Source organism: Charadrius vociferus, unplaced genomic scaffold (assembly GCF_000708025.1).
Source record: "Charadrius vociferus isolate BGI_N301 unplaced genomic scaffold, ASM70802v2 scaffold90, whole genome shotgun sequence".
In the NCBI taxonomy this organism is placed as follows: domain Eukaryota; kingdom Metazoa; phylum Chordata; class Aves; order Charadriiformes; family Charadriidae; genus Charadrius; species Charadrius vociferus.
The window spans coordinates 4,743,588-4,768,040 of record NW_009647222.1 but is presented as its reverse complement, the minus strand read 5'-3'; the positions used below and the strand labels follow the sequence as shown (position 1 = coordinate 4,768,040).

At 37.5% G+C, this 24,453-nt stretch overlaps 1 protein-coding gene across 1 annotated transcript in view; it reads right to left on the bottom strand.

Annotated features, from left to right (window-relative positions):
• Positions 1–9,065: 9,065 nt before the first annotated feature.
• Positions 9,066–24,453, bottom strand: part of PLEKHA5 (pleckstrin homology domain containing, family A member 5) — a 172,353-nt gene continuing 156,965 nt past the window's right edge. Inside the window, exons 18-24 of the mRNA XM_009879658.1 lie at positions 21,631–21,746; positions 20,100–20,309; positions 17,174–17,332; positions 15,733–15,860; positions 14,739–14,884; positions 13,429–13,533; positions 9,066–10,340 (exon numbers count right to left, since the gene is read on the bottom strand). Of these exons, the coding sequence (XP_009877960.1) occupies positions 13,439–13,533; positions 14,739–14,884; positions 15,733–15,860; positions 17,174–17,332; positions 20,100–20,309; positions 21,631–21,746 (854 nt within the window). The 3' untranslated portion in view covers positions 9,066–10,340; positions 13,429–13,438. The remainder of the gene's footprint in view (positions 10,341–13,428; positions 13,534–14,738; positions 14,885–15,732; positions 15,861–17,173; positions 17,333–20,099; positions 20,310–21,630; positions 21,747–24,453) is intronic.

Sequence of the window (24,453 nt, the reverse complement as noted above, 5' to 3'; positions counted from 1 at the left end):
GCAGTTAGGCAACCTGCTGTCCATGCCAACTGCCCCACTGCAATCACCGCAAGCACCGGTTTTGGGGGACCTATGGGACTATTCCATTCACAGTGAAGCTTTTATTTTACCTAAATGACTGAAAATCATAGATGAGATAGCTGCATAGATGAGATCCTCATAACGTAAACAAGGAAGGAGAAAATAAGGTCTTTTTGACTACGCACATGTTGATCAAGTTCCAGTACTGTTTATTTGAAGCACTGCGAAACAGAAACATGAGCATTCGGAAACTTGTATTATGCTCCTGCTGATTATCACTAATGGAACAGAAACTGAGATCGAGCGTGTTACACCCAACCTTGCAATAGCCACCTTTATTGCAAATTCAGTGATGAGAGATGTGTGTTCTCAGATGAACTCTACAAGCTTTGTCTGAAGCTTCGGCCTCTCTGGTATTGATTGCAAAATTCCCATTGACCTCAGTGGGGCCAGAATGTCAAACTCAGCCTGAAAGCTGGGGAACTAAGGAGTTTTGAGGAACTCGGAGCAAATCCTGATATTGTTGGCTTATGGAGATGGGGGACTCAGCATGTATCACACAGGAGAGTCTAAGTTGCACCATGCCCCTTCCATAATTCAGAATTTAAATAGTTCAGAGGGTCCCTCTCTCAGGAAGCCTGGAATATATTGCAGAACTGGGAGACCTAAATCCTAAATTAGTTTAATGCCCCAATGACGTGCCCTACAGATGCACGGCACATCTTCTAATAGGCAAAGCAGCCGTTCTCCTCTCCTGAAATCTATTCCCAGCTCAGTTGCTCACAGAGTCTCCAACACAATCGACTGTATAGGAGCAGGCAAACCATTTTGTCACTTTGTTACGCAGCAATTTAATCATAGTTAGGATGTACGTAGTAGAGTCTCTTTCCCAGGATTGCTCTGAGGTATAGTTGTCTGTCTGTGAAGCCTTCTGGTGAAAGCTGTTATTGCACATACACATGGAGTGTTCTCAATAGAGACAGGCCTAGTTTTCAATCACATCATGCTTTTGATTCTATTCAGCTTTTAAAACTTTATTGTTTCAGTGAAGATGAACATTTATTATGTGCTTAATGATTCTTGCTTAGTGACACATTTAAACTGTATTCCAGACATACTGTCTGGTACTTTTCCTAGGCAGTTCAGTGGCTGAAAACAACCTAGTATACTACTTAAAACATAGTAGGAATATGTGGCACTATAAATTCTTAGCAAGCTGTTGCTACAGAGGCCTCCTATGAGGACAAATGGCAGCACTTTGGCTTTATATTACATTGAACTAGGTAACTTATCAGAAGCATCATCTTTACGGTTGAATTTCTAGCTGGGTTTGGCAATGCTAAGTATTTGTTTCATCTTGGTGAAAAGTGGATTCAGCTATTTAAAGCCTGGAAAACATAGGAAAGATTTTTATAACACCTCAGAGCAACGTGAAAAAGATCTAATCTTAAATGTGGTGCATCTTACAACAATTCATGCCTACATGTCTTCACAAAAAACTGGTGACTAAGTTGAGAAAACCATTTAATTTTGGTTGTGCTACTGCATGAGAGGTACAACAAAGAGACGTGTATTACAGAAGTGTAACTCAGGCACTGAAAAGTGTTAAGGCATCAGCTTTGTAGAAAGCAGTTACTTATTTCTGCCTTGTTTCTTCCAAGGAAAATCCCTTGGCACCACTTCAGGCCATGGTTTCTGTGCTCCCTGCTACCTTGAGGACTGGATCTTTACACAAATGTTCCTCAGCCATGTTCACTTCCCAGTTTCACAACCACAAGTTTCGTGTCAAGAGGTAGCAAACTAGCCAATTTAAAATGGGACTTTACAGGAAAAAAACATCCCCCCCCTTGATTATTTTCACATAAATTAAGTGCTGGACCAACGGCTGTGAACCACTTGTCTTTCAGTTTTGTTATACTAGCATGCATTTTGGAGGTCTTTTTCATACTAATACAGTCAGATTTTGTGACTTTCTTTTATTGCACTAGGTGATCTCAGTCCACCACCTACCTGCGCTGTACTACGGTAACATCCTTCGGCATATTGCATGTGTATTCATTTCCATTACACGCAACACATTATCATCAGCTTGTGCTCTATAGTAAAATAGACATGTGAAGCTCAACAACCCAGTTTATATCATGCTTAACAAAGTATGACAAAATAAAAGCTGGTTTAAAAGCTACACAAATATTAAAACATGAAATATTTGAGAGTTACTCCCCTCCTCCCTTATCTAATTATAGTATTAATAAGCAACGTGCTGAATTTCGACTGAGATGTAGTAACCACAAGAGATCAGACTCTCGCGCAAATTCTCTCTCGTATCGTAACGTTTGCAGTATAAGCCTGTTTAAGTTTTAATCATACAAGCTGTCAACTTGAAGCCAAAAGGGCTGTTCCCATCTGGGCTCAGGTCTGCTATATGAACAGGAACTCTGTTGCCCTGGTTGTATGCAACTCCAGATAAGCCCAAGAACATATTTTCTCTGTTTTGCAGTAATTTGTCCTGTAGTTCCCATTTCATATGATTGCCCACTTTTTATCTTTAATTGTTGCTGTGCACGATTAAGCAGCAATACCATGACACTTAAAAGTCACTTTGTCTTTACGGTTGGTGAAGCAACCCCATTTTCTGGGCAAAGGAAGGCTCCAAGATGTGGCTACAACCTTGCAAAGAAACCTGTTTATGCAAAGTCACATCAAGAACTTCCTTCATTTAGGTTAAAGGATCAAGTCCTTAATATTTGAAAATACACAATAAACACACGACACTGGATCATTGAGTATGAAGGTTAATAAAAATACAGCCTGGCATTAACATTAAAAAGGCTCTAATTTTTTCTTCACAGGTAATTAGTTCACACAATGAAGTAATCTCCTTTCTTATCCTGGAAACACATGCATAAAACAGCTCAGATAACATCATTTACATACAGGCTGCTGCATCCGCATGTTAATGTCTGGCAGTGAAAAGTTCAGACAAGTTTGTAATCCCCGATTTCCTGCGCGTGCTCAGCACCCAGATTCCCAGAAAGTCAGAAGAGAATGGGATACTAAATATTACTAAGATGACAGGTCAGCTGCAGTCTGTGCTGCATCTGGACAGCTCACAAGTTACACAGATTTTAGACAGTTTGGTCATTTTTACCTTTTTTTTTTTTTTTTTTTAAACACATATTGGTATTTGTATATCGCAGATTCTTTTGTCAGTCACTTAGACTTACGGCGATCATTCTAAGCCTATTGTGCTGCCGCCACTTGCTTTGTCCGCGTTACTATATTGCTCGGTATTGGAACCAATCTGCATTCCCATTTAAAGCGCTATCATGTCACCCATCAGCAATCATTTGCTTTCATGCCTTAAAACTACTATACAATGGCGACCACGCCACCAGGACAAAAGCACAGGCAGAGAGGAAAAAGGAGGAAAGCTAAAGTGGGAAAGCGGCGGCAGCAGCAGCTGCGGTGAGGCTAACTTTGTTCTTTTGGGGTCCTTCTGGGCGAGTACTTGAACTTGGACGGATAATACAAGGGCCCTTCATCTTCTGCTTCCCCTGTTAACACAACTTATCTTCCCAGTGCAGATATTGGAAGATAGATTAGACGGGCTGCTTTTGCATCAAGGCCGACAGGTAATAACACTGTTTTTACAGCATGAGTCAGTCTGTCCGTGCCCACTGCGCGACAGCTGCAGGAAAAAGGGAGGGCTGTGGGAGGGAAAGCCTCCTATTGCGGTCGTATTGATTGCTAGCAGCGCTTTGCAAAACACAAATCCAGCTTGCTGGGCATCCTTAAAATCAACTACTCCTCAACAGTTGTCGGAGGAGGCCATTTGATCAACTGAATAGAAATCCGGTTTGCTGATTCAGACAAAGATGCAGTTACAGCATCCGAGGGTTCGGCAACTGCCTAGACAGTCTGGAGTGCTTAGGCTTTAACCGGGGTTCACTCCTGTGTACAGTCATCCTCCTAATAGTTCAGAGCCATCAGCTGTAAAGAGATCTTAGACTTGACAGACTGCCTATGATTAATTGCCTGAAAATGTTGTGAAAGTTAGGGATTCTGTTCAAAGGTAAAATAACAGAAGTGGTCTAGCCCGGAACCAGACAGACGGGGAAAGCTGTATGGTAATTCGTGCAGAGCACTTCTCTCAAATAGGCATGACTCAAAGCAAGGCTTTAGACTCCTACCTTTTACAAACATGACCTAACTCTGCTCCTTGGGGTCCACAAGATTTTAATGAGGCAAAAATGATCAAAATGTCATGACCTCTGTTCTTCCTTGTCCTAAATTCTGGATAATGGAAATGTAGAGGAGCTTAGCTGGATTATATTTAGCTGATCACACAGTATGGAACAGCTTTATGAAATGAAAGTTTTAAAATAAACTGCTGTGAGTTCAGAGTTATCCCCCCGCCCCGTATTCCAAAGAATCAGTTGATATAAGCAAGTGTGTTTTCCCAACATTGCAATTCATTTGAGTATTAACCAACTCTTCTTCATTAACACAATCTCCTAAATGGTTAAGAGGCTGGTTCTTTAATTAGTAACTGCTACCTTGTAAATAGCAATCAGGATCTCACACATTATCCAGGCACTTCTATCTTTATTAAAAATATTTATTATTTGTAGGCACAATGTACCAGAAACAGTAGATAGAAAATATTGTAGCTATGTTGGCATAGGCTAAGGAAACAGCAAAAAATGTTATTCAAAGGTGCTTTAGATCAAACAATCCCAGGTTTCCAGGCAATCTCCTAGCTCACGAAATGATACCTTCAGCTAGTCCTCACCCATACACAAGTTGGTTTCTCTGCAGTACCAGCCCTTGCACGCGTAAACTCTCCGAGACAGTCTCCAGGCAGCCAGAAATCAAACATGAAATAGCAGCAGTCACAAATATGAGAAAATATTAATCAGAAAGCTCAGTTGTTTTTTTTCTGTTTGTCTAGATATGACCATTTCCGTGTATAAAAAGAATAAATGCAATAGCCACTATCACCTGTTTCCAAGATTGGTGGATGAGCATGAAAATATTAAAAAAAAATTTAAAATCATTCATCTTTAAAGCTATAACATCTGAAACAGCCTCCACGTTCTTGCTGACTTGGGATTTCACCAAGAAGAAAGTTGCACAATACAGAGCAGTCAACTACACGTGTAATCAGTGTCAAAACTCAGCAGAAATTCATATTGTGAAGAGGTGATTTTTATGAATTGAGAGTTGCTGAATTTAGTAGCTTTTTTCCAATCACTTTGAAACATACTTTTGTCAATTAATGACAATTTTCTCAAATAAATTATATATTTGTTTATACCTACTAATTATTTGATTCCTAAGCAATGTGATTAGTACTTTGAAAAAAGAAAAAACAAAACCAAAACCAAACCCAAAATCTTTTTTCTTCCAAATAGAATCTATTGCTGAAAATAAGGGAGATTCATATGTAAGTTACTGTGAAATGTTGGCTGCCTCACATGGTATGCTTTGAGCTTGATCTTTCAAGATGCTAAGCACCTGCAGTTTTTAGGGATTTCAAGCAAGAAACTGATGGCCTGGATTCAGCTGCTTATGTAGGGACAGACAGCTGTTGTACGGATAAGGCATTTTTTTCTCCATACGAGGAATGCAGAATATTTTACACATAGAGCTGGAGTGGATTTAAAGTTGCAGAAGAGTCCTGGGCGGTGCCAGTCACTTCACCGTGATTCAGAAAAACTACCAGATGCCAACAGATGAGGATCAGGTATTTTTCTGAAAGTTTTCATTGACCAGTTCTCTAGGCCTTAAGTAAATCTTGCTTCTTCTACATATAAAAAGAAACCTGCAGGGGTTTGCTTTCCTTTTTTTTTTTTTTTTTTCCCCTCCTTTTTTTTTTTTTTTTAAACAGTACTCATTTCACCTTCAAAAGAGGAAGAGGGTGTTTCCATTTTTAGTCTGAAATTCTTTGAAGTATTCCTTTTCCATCGAACAGGGATCTGGATAGAATTTGACAAAAAATTAATTCCTTATTTTAGGTTTGGTTTCAGCAATAAAGAAGTTAATGAGATCACATCTGTTTTTGTCCTGATATACTCTACAGCAGTCCACTGGAAACAGCACCATTTGCTTACAGCTTTTTCTTTCATTCCAAACGGAACCTAACTCACCCTAAATAAGTGTTCTTAAACACATCCCTAGCAAGACTGCCACATGAGTCAATTATCAACCACTGCCGTGATGTTACTTACCCATAGCTACAATTAAGAGTGGCTTGCAGTTTCACAGCAACGGCTAGATAGTATTTAGACAGACCTTAAAAACATTTTCTTTGGCATAGGACAGAATGAAGAAACATCACAAAAAATACCCAAAACTTCATTCCACAAGTAACATTTGAATACTGACACATCTGGAACAGCTGGATAGCAAGTTGTGCGTGTCAAGTTCAGAAAGCAGCTGCTTTCAGCCTTCATTTTGGGCCAGACGTTTGCTTTCAGCCACCAGTATATTCCATTTTATTTTGTAGCAGCTTCTTCAGTGTTCCCATATGGACAAGCTAAACAGCTCCAAGGATATAACAGCAAGTGTATATAATGTTCTTTAGAAGAAATGAAGGCCAGATGTTGCTTTGTTATCTTCACGTGCATCCTTAAAAAAGTTAAATTAAGTTGTTTCAGATACATTATTAATGCCAGGTATAGGCAATTTGTTCATTGGCCATTTAAATGTCAACTTTCCAAAGGATGGAAAATAACATTTTAACTGAGGATTCAAACTGGAATAAGATTAAACTACCCTTGAATAACTTCAGAAAATAAGTATAGCAAAACCCAGGATCACAGGGACAAAAAAACATTGTGCAGAAGAGACATGATGACCCAATTCTGAGATCTGATTGAGTACTGTTTATGGTTTGTTTTATTAGAAAAGGAAGAAGAAACCACCCTATTGTTACAATATAATGAAAACTTTGGAGCAAGAGTTATCCAGCACCAGCACTGGTTAAAGATCTTCCACTCTGCTGCTTTACTAAACCAGGATATAACTTAAACCACCAATCCAAAAACTAGAGAATTTAGTAGATCTATTACTAACAGTGTAATCCATTAATGTTTTTCATGTATGTAACTCCTGGTTACTACATCTAGTGGATCCAATAGGGTGGGTAATAATTCTTTCCCAGACTGTCCAATTAAAGTGATTTAGATAGCAATGAACTGTTCAAATTCTTTCCGATTTCCTGAAAATAGAACCTTATTGGATTCATTTTATGACAGATCTATTTACGAGGAAATATTAACTGAAGACTACTTTCCCCCCTCAGTAATAATATAAACAGGGTTTAGGTTTCAACTGCCTGGTGAGGTCTTTCTCTTTGAGCCAGTCCACGACATACAAAAACTGCCAAGACACCAACTATAACTTTTTGAGTAATGTCACTTTATTATGGGACTTAAAAGAATCACATTCTCTGGTGAACAAAAGACAAAAATAGATGTAATTGGTTCTGAAAAGCATGAACATCTGTAGAGAATGTGTTGCATTATTCCTAAGGACTCTTGCTTTTGAAAAAAAGCACATGTTCCATATATACAAGTGTCAGTGCAATAGCCAATACAGCAATCAGTCAGAAATATAAAAATATCCTAGATACAAACTTAAAATAGATGTTGGAAGGCTGACAATATCAGTATTCTGATATTTCTATACCTCAGGAGTATGATCACTGGGATGTGTTATTCTGATGAGGTAAGAGACGGTAGATGCTCTGTGATAACACAAAGCCATACATTTTTCCCATAAGACACAAAAAAATAGAGCACCCTATGAAACTGCAAGTCTTTCCTGCAAGTGCCCACAGAAAGTGAAATTATAGTCTATGAGCATTACTACATTCCTGCATCATTTACGTTTACTGTCTTTGCCAACAGTTATACCAGCAAAAACTTGCTAATTCTCCCACCCTCCCCCAGCTTCAGTATAAACTGCACATATTTCACAGATATACCAAACTGACAACTGCTTTAAACACAGACAAGATCTATAAATGTCCAAAAACCACTTAGTCATTCTTTCCTTTATTGGTTGCAATTCTTTTCTTGGCAGCAAGGACAGAAAGAGATTGCACAGCTTGACAGCTGAGCAGCTCTCTCTGGAAGGGTTAGGGAGAGAACAGGGTGCGTCCTATTTGCTTTGCCCCAGGTGTTCCAGTGATGCCACTGAACTTAAATCTCAGCTGGCTGAGCAATAAAAAAAAAACATCACATTCCTCTTCTTTGCTCTATGTTTTGGATGGAAGGATGCACTAATTTGGGGCTACTGTTCCAAAAAAAGAAGAAAGGCTATTTGGTCAAACTTTCAGCTGGATGCTGTCTGCCTGCATCATGATTCAGTTTCTTTCCTTCAGCCATGAAGTCCCTCCAAGCTCTGCTGCTCATTCTTGCTTCCTATTTCTTCACTTTTCAAAGAAAATGGCAAAACAACAGGTAGACAGACAGCATGCTCTATGGCAAAGAGCCCCAGGAAGAACTGGCAGAAGATCTGGGAGTGGCAGAAGAGTGCAACGAACACAACCTCATATTTAGGGGGGGTAATGATAAAGAGGTAATTTCAAACTGTGTGTCAATCTCTCAGGCACTCCTCTATGGAAAAGCACAATCAAGTATATAGGCTCCAATACAGCAATATTAACTTGAACAGGATATGATTTGTATGATAAAAAAGCACAACAGGAGCTGCCAGTCGTCTTCTTATGAAACTTGCCTTACTACTTATGGCACACACATGCACCGAAGCACACAGCAGTTGCCTGAACCTCTAAAAGATTTCCTAGCTTTACATCCTAGATTCAAAAGCTTCCCCTTAAATCTTTCCATTTTTCATGGGTCTTTTCTCAACCTCTTTTGTCTCAGGCAAATTCAGACAGATGTGTGAGATGGAACAGTGAAGCTAGTAACATCTGTAGTATGATGACACTTGACAAATTATTTCAGGTTTTCTTTCAGTTTCTGGAAGATGCTTTGCAGATGTCAAAGCCTCAAGGAATCATCATACTTCTCTCCTTAACCCCACTGAACGTGGCGTTCAACATTTGCAAATATTGAATTACTACTCACCACACCCCCGTAAGACAGGCTATTACCTCTCAAGTAAACAGGCAGGGAATGGAGGCACAGAATGACTAAGTGATTATTCCAACATCACAGTACAAGTCTGGGAGAGGCAGGAGCTGAACCTGTATTTCTTGCGTCTCGGTCTCGGGTTGTCTTTTTGTTCTGTGTTGCAGCCTTATTCTTTCCCGTAGAGGAAGACTGGAGTCTCTTAAGAGTCTGTCACTGCTACTCTGGTTGACAGGTGGTGTCGCCAATGAGATAAGAATTGTTGCATTCCCCACATCAAAAGGTGGAACACAGTGTGACATCTGTTTGCTGGAAGAAATACTAACCATACAAGTCCTTAAGAACATCAACATTTATTTAATATGATATAAAAGAAATGGGATATGAACATTCGTATTTGAACAATAATAAGTGGCTTCTTATACTTACATCGTATGTGCTCATTGTATAATATATACACAATGAACATAATTACATTTGTACACAAACTAAGTACTGGATTGAAAACCTGCTTATTGCTGTACACACCCTAACCCAACGAAGGAAAAGCCCAGTACCTCAAAATACCTACACTCCATTTTATTTAAGAAAAAGTAACCACTAACATTAATGTATATGTTGACAGAAGTGTGGCAGTAACTGCTGACATTGCAACCTGACCAAGAAATAATTACAGCAGAAACTTGACATATTTGACTAAGCAATAATAAAAATGGCACATTTTAAATATACCTATATGTATATATATAAAAATTTTACAAATAGAATGTTAAAACAATAAGTTGTAGCATTTAAAAAGTGTAAAACAAGTTTAGTGGTGATATGTAAGATTAACCGAGTTATGCATCTAAAAGAAGCAAAAAAGTAAACTTGTATGATCCATAATTAAAAGAACATTAAATTCTGGAGAATATCAAATAAAGTTGACTGTAGGCTGCACATGAAAAAGAACCTTTATTTTATGTGCACAGAAATCATAGCAGCAAGCTGGTATCAGGAGAACAATCTGAAGGTTGTTGAGTGTACATGTGGGCCATTTAAAGCTCTCTTGGAATAAACATTTTCCAGGAAGTGATAAAATGATGCTCTGTGGCCAAAAGCATCAGAACTATGAATTTCATAGATTTAAAATATACTGTACAACATCTTCTCATATTTTCATAGGTCAGGTCCATACATCTCAGGCATGAATTGTTTCAACAGAAGCCATTAGTGCTGAAAGACAGACATAGATTAAGTTACTCTATTTTAGCAACAACGGAATATCGTATAAAGCAACTCCTAGGATTAAACACAGCAAGGAATTTCTGACCTCATCCTAGCAGTAGTTGTCAATGGTGTAGAACATAATAAAGTATTTTAAAAATCAGTTGTTTCCAAAATCGATTTTCCTGATGAATAATACTGCTGTCAAGATAATTTGACAGCAAGAAGCAAAAGCAAGCTTTCTTCCAATTTACACAACTTCATATGAAAGTCTGTTTATTCTGAGAGTTTTATCATGTTGCACATGGCCATTTCCAAATGTTCTTTATATAAAAGCGGTAATAATAGCAAAGACCCTAATCGCTCTTACAAATGACAGGCACGGTTTCAAGAGGGATGTAGTATCGTTCAGTTGCTACACTGCAATGGCAGCATAGCTGTAAGGTGTTCTGAAGTTGAAGTGCTCCACCCAGAGCTTGCTGCATCTTGGTAACTGCTGAAAGGACTTGTATAAATAGCTTTTAACAGGTCGGTAGTAAAAATGTTTCTAAGCTTTCTGATCCAGGTGCTGTATAAAATGTCATTATCCCTCCATTACTCAGTGTAAATGCAATGCTTAAAACGTAACAATGTTAGCGGTACACATCCAGATTTGTCTCTGCAAAGCAAGAGCCGTGACAAAGAAAATGGCTTTGGGTTAATGGGTTTTTCCTTAGTCCTACAATATCCTATGCCACCAATTTCCTATGCTAAATTCCCCTGGCATCGTGCCAAGAGTATCATTTTACTAATTGACCGTAAAAGCCAAATATAGGTATTACCTCATTATTCTCTGAAATCTACCATACATTTTCCAGATGCTGCCTGAAAAATTTGGTTGCATATGAACAGGGCTGGTCCTGCAGCTCTGAAGTTCCCTCCGCTGCACAGCACTTCTTGCGTCTGAGAGACACTTGAGCTCTTGCTCGTTAAAAGACCTATCTTTCAGCAAAGCGCAAGACACTGGAATGCTGGAAGGGCAGTCCCATGAGGTGAGGGGCGGTAAATGCTGCAGGCAAGCAGACCACGCTTCACATATCTCCTACCTACACTAGGCCCAGCTCGCGGCACAAACTTGTTTTGGAGCTCCTAGGAAACAACCAACAGAGGCACTGAGTGCAGCAAAGAAATGTGCAATGTATATGCACACAGCTGAATACTTTTCCCAACTCAATTCAAACACTAAACAGCCAAAAGGGCTGGTCTTTTAAGTTCTGGAATCCTTGCTTCATTATAGCGAGGCATGTGTAAGCAGAGTATTAGTTTTTACAAGTGCCATCCCAGATGCACTGTTTTGTCATAAGCAATTAAGGCCTATTTGTAGAACCGTACTTAACATGGAAATGTTACAGCTACAGTATTACCTATGAGGATACACCGTGCTGTGGGATGTCGAGGCTTGGGCATTAAGTTACAAAGCAGATCACTACATAAGCACTTCACTCTTGCTAATCTCACATTTAGCATAAATACTTAAAAAAAAAAAAAAAATTTGCTGATCTGATCATTGGAGCTGATGACAAGAGCTGAAAGCAACTTAATGCGATTGGTAAAAAATTTCTGGTGACATTATAGCTTGCTTCCCCTTTCAAGACATGCGTGCTGTGGCTGTAGACAGAATTCAGCAGTGCAGTTTCAGCTTCGTTACTGACCTGAAACTGAGTTGATGGGGTAATGTTTGTCCTGTTTAAAAAGATGCATGATAAATGTGTGTGTATTTTTACAGCAAAAGTGAAAAAATTAACACAAATCAGTATTTCCAGAAAAAAACAAATAGTCCCACTTATCTTTTTTAAATAGTTCTGTAATAAAACCTTTGAATAAAATTACAGAAGTCCAAGCTAAATCTAATCATGACAGACCACATCCATCAGGAAGCCAGCAACACGGGTGTTAGGTGTCAGTACTGAATGTAAAGAGTGCATTTTCCGCTCTCTCAAAAGGAGAAAAAAGATGAAAATAATTTCCCTTTTTTTTCTTTTTTTTTTAAGACAATAAATAGTTTCCTGGCCATAGCTCATACAAGAAAGGTGCCTGTGATGAATAAGTCTAATTTTGCTAAGACGAAAGCCTGGCAATACAGATTGGGAGAGTAAACAGGGGTGGGGGGGATGCATTTTCAGATCTCCTCATGCTAAATGACTGTTTCCCTTTTTTTTCTAAAGTTTTCTTGATTTTAAAGTTTTCTTAAGTTACACTAGCTACAGCATTTAACATTACTATTGAAACTAAGTTCAATCTTTCAGTAGAAAGCTTATTTAAACAGGTACTTCCTGACAACAAAGAAATGTAGATTGATGTAAATGCTGGTAAAATGCTGAAACAGTCACACTGGTATCCTATTAATTTTTTTAAACACTTGTATAAACAAATATGCTTACTTCTATTTCTATCTCCATTCATTAAGTAGGTAACACTACAGGTAGGAACATGTAAATCTAGCCTAACTCATGCTTTCTAACTTATTCCTAGAAGAAATCACCTACTCTGACAAGGGAAGAGAAGCTGTGCAGGGGCTATTTCTATAGCAAGAAAGGAAAAAAGAAGTTCTGTAATTGTTACATTTCTTCCGCCCTTATTGTTTCCCTTGCTGTTTGTCATTCCTCAGTCATCTATGTCTTAAGCCATAAACTCTTTGGGCCATTAGATCATTCCCTCCTATGCATCACTAGATCTAGCTGTAGGTGCCTATTACCAAGGCTGAAGCATCAATAGTCATTTGCACCTAAGCACTGATGCTCATACCTTAACTGGGTATCTGTTCTGTAACAGCTTAGGTCTCTCATGTAATTCAAAGGGCTATTATCTTGCCAGTTGTGGAGAATGTGCTTGATAAGCCAATTAGTCCTTTCTCTTTGTATTTGGACAGAGAATAAATTACTGGCAAGCAAATCAATACATGCATTTGTTTTGTTTTCTAGTTAGTTTATATTTGACATTGCAGATAACTTTGTCTTGCCAAGTATTGTCTACAGACGTTTCTCAGAAAAATAACTAGAATACATATACTTAGAAAAATATTAGGAAAATGGCAGGAGGGTGGGAAAAAAAGACGTACTTCTCTGTAACTATACACACATGAAATGTGATCCTTCTGTGAGCTGTGTCTGTGTAGATGGAGCTGGTGACAATGACGATTCTGGTGAAGAAGGCAAACTTTTCACTGCAAGTCATACAGCAAGATAAGTAAGAATACAAGTTACAGAAGTCATGATTTCAAGCCATAATAAATATAAACTTGAAAATCACCATTTTAAGCCATAATAAATATAAGCAGAACCAAATGAATGTTACGTAAGTAAAGACTTAAAATCTGATCAGCACAATGAGCGCAAGTTCAGGGGAGAGCATAGATGTTCTCAAGAAAGATCATTATTCAGGGCTATAAATGACTAGTAGAACACCTAAGGAATAAACAACAGGCACATGAACGTTGATGTGTTATTTAGATTGCAAGGAGACGAAAAAAAAAAAAAAGTAAAATTTAAATAGTTGGCATGCACCCAGACCCACCTTTATATCCCAGCTCAGATTAACTAAGCATTTTTTATTCTACTCAGCACTATAAAAGGTATTTACGAGTTCTGGTTTTGATTATTAAGTCTCAGAAAAGATTGCTGACTGCACTACAACGGTTTAGGTCACCTTTTATATCCATAAATTGAACCAGTTGGCTTATTTAACCATTCCCATCACCAAATATCCTAAAAATGTCTTAAATTCTATCTTCTTCCTTCCTCCTTCCGTAAACACCCCCGCCCCCCCGTCCTTTTTTGTCTTTGCAAACAATTCAGCTTTACTCCAGCCTTCTCTTCCTGCAAAGTAGAAAACCACCAGTCGTTTTACCGGGCAGCTAGTGTTTTCTATTTCTCCACCTTTTCTTACTCCTGAAATCATGACCAAACTGGGGTCTTTTACTTACTAGTTCAAAATCTGCTAGATATATTGGAAACTCGCAAGGATTCCTCAATATTGGGCATACCTGAGGCCATCCGTTAGCAAGGAGGTAAGGATAAATAATCCATACATATCCAGGATTGAGATGCTCTTCTAAAAGATGAGTACGGAATGATTTGCTCCAACCAACAACTATGGTATGACTCAATTTCTGGCAATAGTTATTTAATTCCGCAAATTAAATGGAACCATAAAATCTATATTAAAACCTCAGAAAAAATGGAATTTCTGTAGTTGTCTGCTGGGAAACTGTTCTTCTCTATGTCATAAAATCATACACTTGACATCTAGACTAGTTCAGCACTTTCAATTCACAAGGGTTTCAGAGCATCAAAAGACATGATCAAAATGAAATAAAAGTTTTACATATGTACTTTATAAATTGTGCTTCAGTCAAACTCTTTTCTGTACCTGCTGTTGCCTGATTTCCTTTTGAAGACTGTGCTGCTAATTCAAATGAAGAAATAATCCCTCCTTGTTCTTGAACACTAACTGCTTCACTTTCTTCTGAGCTGGTTTTGGGTTTGTGGTTTGTAACTGTGGTCACAGTCTGCAAGCTGGTTGAAAAAAGCACAGTGTTTAGAACTCACCCTAACTTAATTTCAGGTGTTAACCACTAAGTATAGGAGTTACTATTTAATTTTCTTCTGTTAATAAAAAAGTTGCAAATTGCAAGTTTGTGTAACATAAATTAAGCACATATTTTGAAACTCTTCCACCTTGTAAAGTTAGATGTTTAAAAAAAAAAAAAAGTAGTACTGGAAACTGAATCTCTTTCCTTTACATACTCATGCAGTTTACTACCATGTGATATCTATTCTGCTGAAGGGTCCTGTGAAAAAGTTATAACCTAATGTAAGAACTCATTTAGGATCTGCAGTGCAACTTATAAGAAAGTTATGAATCCTTAAAGAGGAATATCCAAGACACAATATTCCTCTAATTCTGCAATACTCCAAAATAGTGAAGTAAAAGTTAAAACAGGAAATACAGAATAAGCTGTTTATTCTGCTCCTGAATACGATGTTTTCCTAAATAGAAGAGGTAAAGAGCTTGCTATGGAAGCCCTGGCTGAAGCTTCCATAATAAACTGATACAAAGCTTAAACTGACATTACTAAACACATTTTGTATCCCAAAGCAAGGATTATGAACATATTCTGTTTATAACTGGGGCAACACTTGAAAATAAACATTGTTCCTCCGACCAACTCATTATCTCTTACTGAACCCCCACAGCAGTTAGGTTTCTCACTAGATTTCTTTATGTGTAAACCCCCTCAAAAACATATAAATATACCTTATAAGTATTTACGACAGTATTTCATTAGTTGCTTGGTCCATTAAGCTAATAAATACAATGTGTAAGTTTAAAATAGCCTCTGAACATCTTGTTTTATTTTTACCTTATATCACCATCATGTGTTTCTTCCAATTTATTTTTCTTTTCCTTTTCTGCTTTCTCTTCATTATTCACTTCTTTTGAGTCAGATACAACATGTGCATCTGATAAAAGATCATCAGTTTTTGTCAGCTATAAAAAAATTGAAATAATGAAACAAAAAGCTGTAACACATACCAAGTGGTAGATAAGAAATACAGTATCAGGAAACAGTTTTATTAACAGACAAATTTTGCCATCATGTATACTTAGTAACTCAGAATTACATAACTTAAGAAATTTTTATCAATACCATTCAGGTTAATACAGTTATCCTGATACTTATACCAGAGCCAATGGGCAGGGCTTGGCTTAATAACTTCCAGAACTTATCTGAGCTCTTTGGATTGCAGCCTACTTTTTCATGCTATCCCTCTCTTCAGAACGCCAACAGAGATTCCAGCTACTGGAACATATTGTTGATGAGCCTGAACACTGCTCTTAAAGGTCTGATTAGATATAACAAATGTAAGTGTATTATATAATTTTCCTTTAGGAGAGCTGCATACCTAACAAAGCAACAGACACTCAACAGAAATGATGTTTTTAAGGAGTAACAACAGATGTTAATTATTTGTTTTTATGCCATTCCCCACCAGACGTATGTTTAAAAAAGCTAAATATAAAATAAGAAAACAAAAGGAAAAATGGGTGAGGAAAAGGAAAGGCAAAGGGTGATTAATTAATGAATACGGACAGCAAAAGAAGAAAAAAAAATCTACACAAGACTTAAAAACCAAATTAAACTATAAGCAGGATATGATTATGTAGAAACAGCTCGAGTAATCTGCTCTTCACAGTCAGTCTGCTTTTGCTGAGTGTCCAGGGCACCTTAGGACCAGAAATGCCAAGGTAACTCACTGCCAAGTGAATGTGAGCCTATTTCCAGACAGATATTGATCGCGTGACCAAACAGCACAAACTACAGTCACTGCCTACTTCCATGTATGAATTGTTGTGTCAGCTTTATTCTGCTTCCTATAAACTATTTGATGCACTAAAGCCAACCAAACAAAATTAAGGTGTATTAAATGATTGTCAAAAACTACAGTGGGACATCCTAAGCAATGAACAGATTAACGATTATTAAAGATGCATTAGTATCAGTTTTGTTTACAAAGACGACTGTAATTTTGTGATTTTCCAATCAAGATAGTAACAGATAAAGTTACGTAAAATGAAATTTAGGAAGACCATATACAAGAAAATTCTATATCTCAGCCATAGACAGGTGTGATACAATTTTGTGCTTCTGTATAGAATATTTGTTATATCCAAAAAAGATATCTTAATCTTCCAAGCAAAAGGAACAGGCTCAATTTCCCATACTCTGCTGTCTGTAGCTCAAAATATTTTTCTACTGCAAGACAGGCTGACGAACAGTTCAATAAAGGACAGTTTAGTACCTCTTTAGTAAAACCTGAATTATGTTCTTGTTCTCCATCATGCTTTAGTTGCACTATTTCTTCTCTAGGACTTTCATTATTTTCTTTCAAATTATTTTCTTTACTGGTGCTCTCTAATTCCTTCATGTTACTAGAGACAGTATCATCCTTTTTTCGATTCTGTAGAACAAAATTGATACATAGGTGTATTCTTAAAAATGTTACCAAATCTCAGTTCCGAGTCTTGAGCTGTCCTCTGACTGTGATAAAAAAATACTTAAAAAAAATCTTAAGCATACCACATTGCAATAAAGAAAATGGAAATTGTTAAGGACTTAGAATTTTCTATTTTTTTTACCTTTCAAAACAGTCAGCCTGTCTAATAATTTTTTTCTCTGTAAGATTATTGTACTTTCTGCGTTCTACCCCCCCAAATCTCCAGCATTTCAATTAGTCAACTTTATCTTCTGGAATTCCATTCATATGTAGTTCAGTCACACACAGGCTTCGGAGCATTCTTACTTGCATTCATAAGCATGTTTGTTTTTTTTTTTTTTTAAATAGCTTTTCCTGGTTAAAAAAACCCAAAAACCACCATGGATAAAAGTCTGCTCTCAGTATAAAATTCACAGTGCACCTGCACGCGCTTTGTCGAATTATCTTGGGTATCTTCCAAGCCTATGCTGTTAACTGATTTAACAGAGAACAACATAGCATCTGATAATGGCAGAGGATATTACTTATTGCTTAGAAAAAAATAAATTCATTGCACAGAGAATAATTTGATATAAAAATTTTGAGGAAGGATGGTAGAGGTGACTGAAGATCGTAAATGGCAAACGTTATGTTGGCAAAGTAGCAAAACTGAACTGAATTGAGGTTCATATAAGTCTTATCAAAGTAAGTAATAGGGCAGAGAAAAATAGGAGCTATGAAAGTAATAAATCTTGTGGCTGAATTCCTGTGATTTAGCACATGCACTCTATGAAAAGGAAATTCCATGTAAGCAAGTTCACAAATCAATCTCTTCACTTTCCTAACTAAAGTATGCGCCCATATCATACGCTTGTCCCAAACAATAATAATTGTGAAGCAACTTCCTTTTATATTTTGGTAATCACTTAAAAATTACACAGTAGGCTGTTTATAGATTCCCTTTTTTCCTCCAATTCTTAAAAAAGCAAACTCCAGTCGAAAATACTTCCAGCAGTTAATGCCATTGCACCATTTTTCTGTATAAAAATCAACAGCCATAGAAACTATGCTTTTAAAAATAAGAGCTATTACTATAATGTAATACCTCATCTCGGGACTTTTGGCCAAATAGCATTCTGGAAGAATTAAAGTTGTGATAGAAAAAAATACTTTTTAGCACAGACTACTAGTTAAATATTCAATTCAGACACCTTCTCATTTATTCTGTACATTTCTTCTCTCATCCATGCAGCACTGTTTCCACACAGAAGACTGAAGAACAAAATTCTTTTGAGTTCTGTATAGCAAGTAGTGCTGGCACGGAGGATTCGGCCACTTCCCCTACTCTGCTCCCCGCGTGCCGGCTAACCAGGTATGACACGTACATGGCTGCAGTTTCCTCACCTTGAGGTATGAAATGATACCGTAGAAAAGTGGTAAAGCTCAAACTGCTCTGTAAAAACTACACAGAGAAACATCTGCAAAGCTTTGCTTTGCACGTCCTCTTCTTGGGAAAGGCAGTGTTAATCACAAAATAATTTGTAGGACCCCCTTTCGGATATAGCATTCAGGACGTCATCCCAAATACAGATGCTCAAATGCAAAGGCAAAACTTGAATTCAGTGTCTTCTGGGGATCCAATGCTGTTGAAGTAACTTCTGTATAGCTCTGAAGGCAGTTTGGCATGCTCAGAGGAAAAAACAACCCCACACCTAAAACTGATTTGGAAATATGTGACTTCTTAGCAGCGCAATGCATTTAATCTGGTTTTTGGAAAATCAGATGTTAAAATGGGTACAAAACATAAAAGAAGGCATTTCCATGTCAGTGTAAAAAAAAAACCAAAACAACAAAACAAAAAAAACACCAAACCAAAACCCAGTGTGGTCTGAGGAAATAAGTATGCTGGAAGATTATAAAAAAGAAAAAAAGGTAACTCCATTAAGCTACTGAAAAAGAAAACTAATTCTTAGCAGTTAGAAAGTAGTAGGCTGTCTAACATCCACTACTCTGAGTCTATTTGATTTTTTTGTCCTGAAGTGATGTGGCATCTTTTCTTTGTTAGCTGGGTTTTGGGTTGGTTTGGGTTTTTTTGTTTTTTTTTTTTTTAAATGTATATTCAGGATGGTATTTCCTGGTTAATGACAAGCAGTTATATCTTCCTTCTCTATCCCCAGTCTTAACCATTTAATAAACTCACTTCCTTGCCTTAACTGTTTAAGAATGAGTGAAAGCAAAAGTGAGAGTTCTACTTTTCATGGGCTCAAAAACCACAGCAAAAGAGCACCAGTTAAGAGCTATCATCGTTAATACACATTCCTACCTAAAAATGTTACAGATGTTTGAATACATTATATGGCAGAAAAATCTTCATAATTTATACATCGACAGACTCATGATTCTCCCTGACACTACTTTTAGTCACAAAGCTTGCAGTCTCATGTTTGCTCAGTTTGAAAAAAAAAAAAACACCCTGTTAACAAACATCACAATGCATAATCAAACATATGTAGATTTAAACTATTTATTTTCCAAAAAGACAAAGAAGTGACTTCTACTATCATTAGGTGTAAGCATAAAGATTTTCTCCCTTTCTCTTGTGTCTGGCAAAGAATTGCGAGTGTTACTCTACACAAGCAGTCTCAAATAGGCACCTACAGTATCATGTGAGTTTGGAACAAGAACAATTTTGTAACTTTTTTGTTTTTTTTTAATTGGACACATTAAAGTTTTTAAATAATGTGGGACCCACCTGTGCCAATTTGAATGGATTATCTCTGACAAATGACAGAGTCTGTGAAGGAGACTGATCTGAAACGCCAATAATATTGAGTCCTTTTCTCTTCTCTCTCAGGCAAGCTTGTTGGTGTCTCTTTATTCTTTCCATCTGTTCCTCCACAGTCATTCGAGGCCGTGTGCTTTCTGCAAGACACAGCTGCTCCACTGCACTTCTCGGTCTTTCCTTAAATGGAAGAATATACATATTTTTTTCAAAAAAGCAAGATTCTAAACTGTTTAGCTTATCAGAAATGATCACCTAATGATTTACTAAAAAGGAGAAAAATAGTGGTCAAGTAAAGATCTCCCATATATGTCAAGAAAGTACAAGAACCAACTATTAATAAATGAATACCAGAATTCAAAATAAAAGGAAGAAAAGGAAAAAATAAATTGCTTTTTTGAACAGTGACATTACCACCATCAATGATAAACATTAAGAGAATGGGTAGGTGCTCTCTTAAAGCCATCCTATCAAGTTGTAACAATTTACCAGACGTTTAATGACAGGCAAACACAAGTTACTTGACTGAGACAGAAACATAATCGAAATTTAATGATCCAGGACATTTATACCCGTTGATCTAACAGTGATTTCTGCCTCTCTGTTTCAAGAAAAGCTACAGCTGGACATCATTTAACGCCAAGCAAAGGCTGAAACAACGTGAATTTATCACCACTTAAAAATCTGTAATTCTAAGCATTATATTATTCCCAAAATAACAACAATCACTCTAACTACTTGAAATTCACTGATTTTCAGATAGATCTGTACTTTGCATGGCATAACAGAAAAAATTTTACTTTGGGCTAATCAGCTGCATTCAGTACATTCAGAGTAATTGATTTCACTTCTGAAAAGTGGTATTCTTTCTCCAGTCAACATCCTGAGAGTTTCTCTCTCCTCTCCCATTCCTCCTACAACTTCTCCTCTTCTATTCATGCTGTAACTATGGCAAAAGTTTTCCTCTCTTTTGCATGAACTACGTGTAAGCATCTGTCTTCAACCCAGACACTACAGGACTTTCTAATCTGAAATTCCAGGCTTATTACCCACACATTGCCTACTGTATTCTTATTTTCTGGCTGCTTTAGGTATTTTCCAAATCAGTGTAGTAATGAAATAAATAAAAGCCAGTGTTTGTTATACAAGGGCTGCTAAATTGCCCCAGAAGTCAAATACAAGTCCTTCAAAGTTTTAACCTAAGATACCTCATGTCCTTTCAACTCAAACCTGAACTTCGGTAGCTTACTAGATTTATCATTACCATTAGCTCTTGCCCAGTTTAAGTGTCTCTATACAGTTTGACATACACAAACTTTATAATTTTGTCATTCTTTCTACAGCTGTCTCCATTAACTTAGTATGTTATATTTTTATAACAGTGATTTTTTTTGTAAAGAAAATTAAAAAGATAACTCCAACTTTTGAAGTGGCTACAGAAACTAAACATAGAAATGAACACATCACTATCCATCAATTCTCGAAGGTTTTTTTGAAGTACCGTTCTTAGATCTATCTTCTTATTCTTCCTCAAAGTGACATAAGATGCTATTGTTGAAGACTCTGGTGTTGGTGATTTGGTTCTGGGTGGTACAACTCCCACGGGAAAATGTGAGCCTGTGAAACAGTAAAGCAATATACTTAAGTGCTATGTAAAACATTGCCAAAACACTTTATTGTTTTCTAGAAAATACACATTGTCAGACTTGGAAACTAGTCTTCAAGACAGCAAAGATCGTAATGCCAAACTATCATGTCTGTTAAGGTACGCAGGCAGATGACTTTCCACATGGGAAACTACTGCATATAGCAGGAGAAATTGCTGGACATAAAAATATAAACATAAACATTTTGTCTGTGAGAAACAGACACAAGTTAGATAGCACTGTGTGGAATGGCTAGATTTCACAGATGGTTAAGAGGGAATCACGTGAAAGATAGCCAAACTTCACAGACAACCGGACGGCAGCACTGGGAACTTTTTGTGGAACAGAGTTTGCAAGGCCAGCAGGGTGCACAGGTAACCACATCAGAGCTACTACTTAAGGCCAAGCTTACCTAGATAATGGTGTTGAAGATACAAAATTTAGCAAAAGCAGGACAGAAAGTAATTATGGGTGCGTTGTTTACTGGGGAGGAAACAAAAGCTGCAAAAGGGATGGGGCAAGGTGGATGGAAAAGAACAGGCATGGAATAATGGAGAGAAGGGGGAATATAAGTAAAGAACTTTAACAGTGTGCTTGTCTGACCAAGCCAATGCCTTAGCATTGCAGTCTGTCTTATCTTCGTATTAAACTTTATTCTGAAGTATTTTCCACATGAGTTCGCTTTCCCTTCTGCGTATGAGAGCGTGAGAGATGCCAGTGACCTTCAAGTCAGGCTAGCTTGCCAGTAGGGACAGCTACAGAGAGATCATACATAGGTCTGGGGGACAAAGACAGGAAAGACTGGAGGTCTGTGGGTTGCCTACCAGAGGCACCGTAAGTCTGGACCTACCAGGTGTCCTTTTGTCTGTCAGATGCTGACTAACTTAAGACAAGACTAGATGGCAAACAGAATACAAGGTGTGAGAACCAGCTGTCCAAGAGACCTTAGGTCTAGGATTCAGATACTGGAGAGGCCAGAGGTATTGACAGTGGACTAATGGAGATACCATAGGTCTGGCCAGCTCTTGCATGGACTCAATTTGTGCGCGTGCACACACGTATGCTCATGTCTATATGTGTATGAGATCAGGTAGCAAGGTCTGAGCCTGGTTAGCTGGCAAGTGAGAACCAGATCATGCTGTTTGTGTTGTTTCACTTTCATGTGAGCGCTAGTCTTGTTTAGGCGGTGCCTGTAACAGCACTGGTCCCAAACCTGTTGGCACTATCTGTTGTGGTTAGCTGTGGCTGCGCTTGTGCACAGTGGGGCTATGTCCTCAGCCTTGCAGCTCGCTGCACTTAGGGACAGGGAACTGCACCAGCAGCCAGGCTCTGTCTGGTCAGGAGCTGAGGATATTCCGTGTCCTGATGTCCGCCACGTTGAGGCTCTCCTAACAGTATTCACCACTAGTTTTTCTACTTAGAGAAGCCCTGCCAAAATTAAGCTGGTAGAAAACTGAAGTAAGTTAAAACTTACCAAAATATACAGATATAATTAAGTAACACATGCTTCATTTGTGCTTCTTGATACATGCAGGAACTCAAAACTATTAAAAATATTGTTTCCTCACTGATTTTGCCTAAAAACAGATATAATGTCATCTTTGATAGCTTTGTTTTTCCTGAAGTTGCACAGATTTCAGAGGATGTATCGACTCGGTAAAGGCTCAACTCTTTCTCCAAATTGTTTGATAGGCTGACAAAATAGTCTGTAGGTATTTGAATGCCAAATCCATCATTCAAAACAAAAACGATAAAGCAACAGTTTGAGTCGCCTTTAGATGTAAAAAGGATAAAACACAGTAAAAGTCCATTTTCCTTTTGTGTCACCTTTATGTACCACTCAGGTCATAAATATTCCTCTGCTTGCAGACAGCTGTAAGGGTTACTTAACACAGTCCTATTAAAATGTTTCTCTTTGATTGTTGACATTTGAAAAGAGAGGGAAATGGCTGACAGAAGAAACACAAGAAGTGTCTACGACAGGAATGTGAACAACGAACTAGAAAAAAATAATTAAATTTCCTCTGAAATTTACGAATTTTTAGAACCACCCTCAATAAGAAATGACATTATTTAAGTATGACTTCTTAAAACAGCAAGAAAGAAAAACTGCAGAGATGAGCTGCCTTTGAGCTTGTTTCCTTTTCAGCTTACAAACTTTAAAGATAGAATGGTATAAAAATGTTTGTTGAAACAGCATATACTTGTAATGGCATACGCACTATAAGAAAAAAACAGGAATGGTTATATTTTTCCTACTGCACAGGGACTGTTATTGTAAGTGAATATATAAAATAGGAAATACCCGTTAAAAAATTCACATGCTCAAAAGCATGGATCAGATGATAAAACGGAGCTATGATAAACCCACTTCACACTGTTTTTTAAGAAGATAAAAAGCCTCTTGCTGCTTGCTACCACAGCAACTATTCTCTTCCCCATTCCCAAATATTATTTTATATTAGAAGAATTTGCATTATCGCTTCCTCTTACTGAGAACCATTTTTCTACAAACGGACATAATAAAACTACTTCTGTCTTCACAAAAGAAGACAGAAAGCAGATTGGGGTGCTCAAAAAGTATTGGTTTGCTTTATATAATCATCAGCAGGCTTTCTTACATCGTCCTTGACTACTACTTTCCTTCTTGCCATAAATTACTAGAAACAATCTGTAAC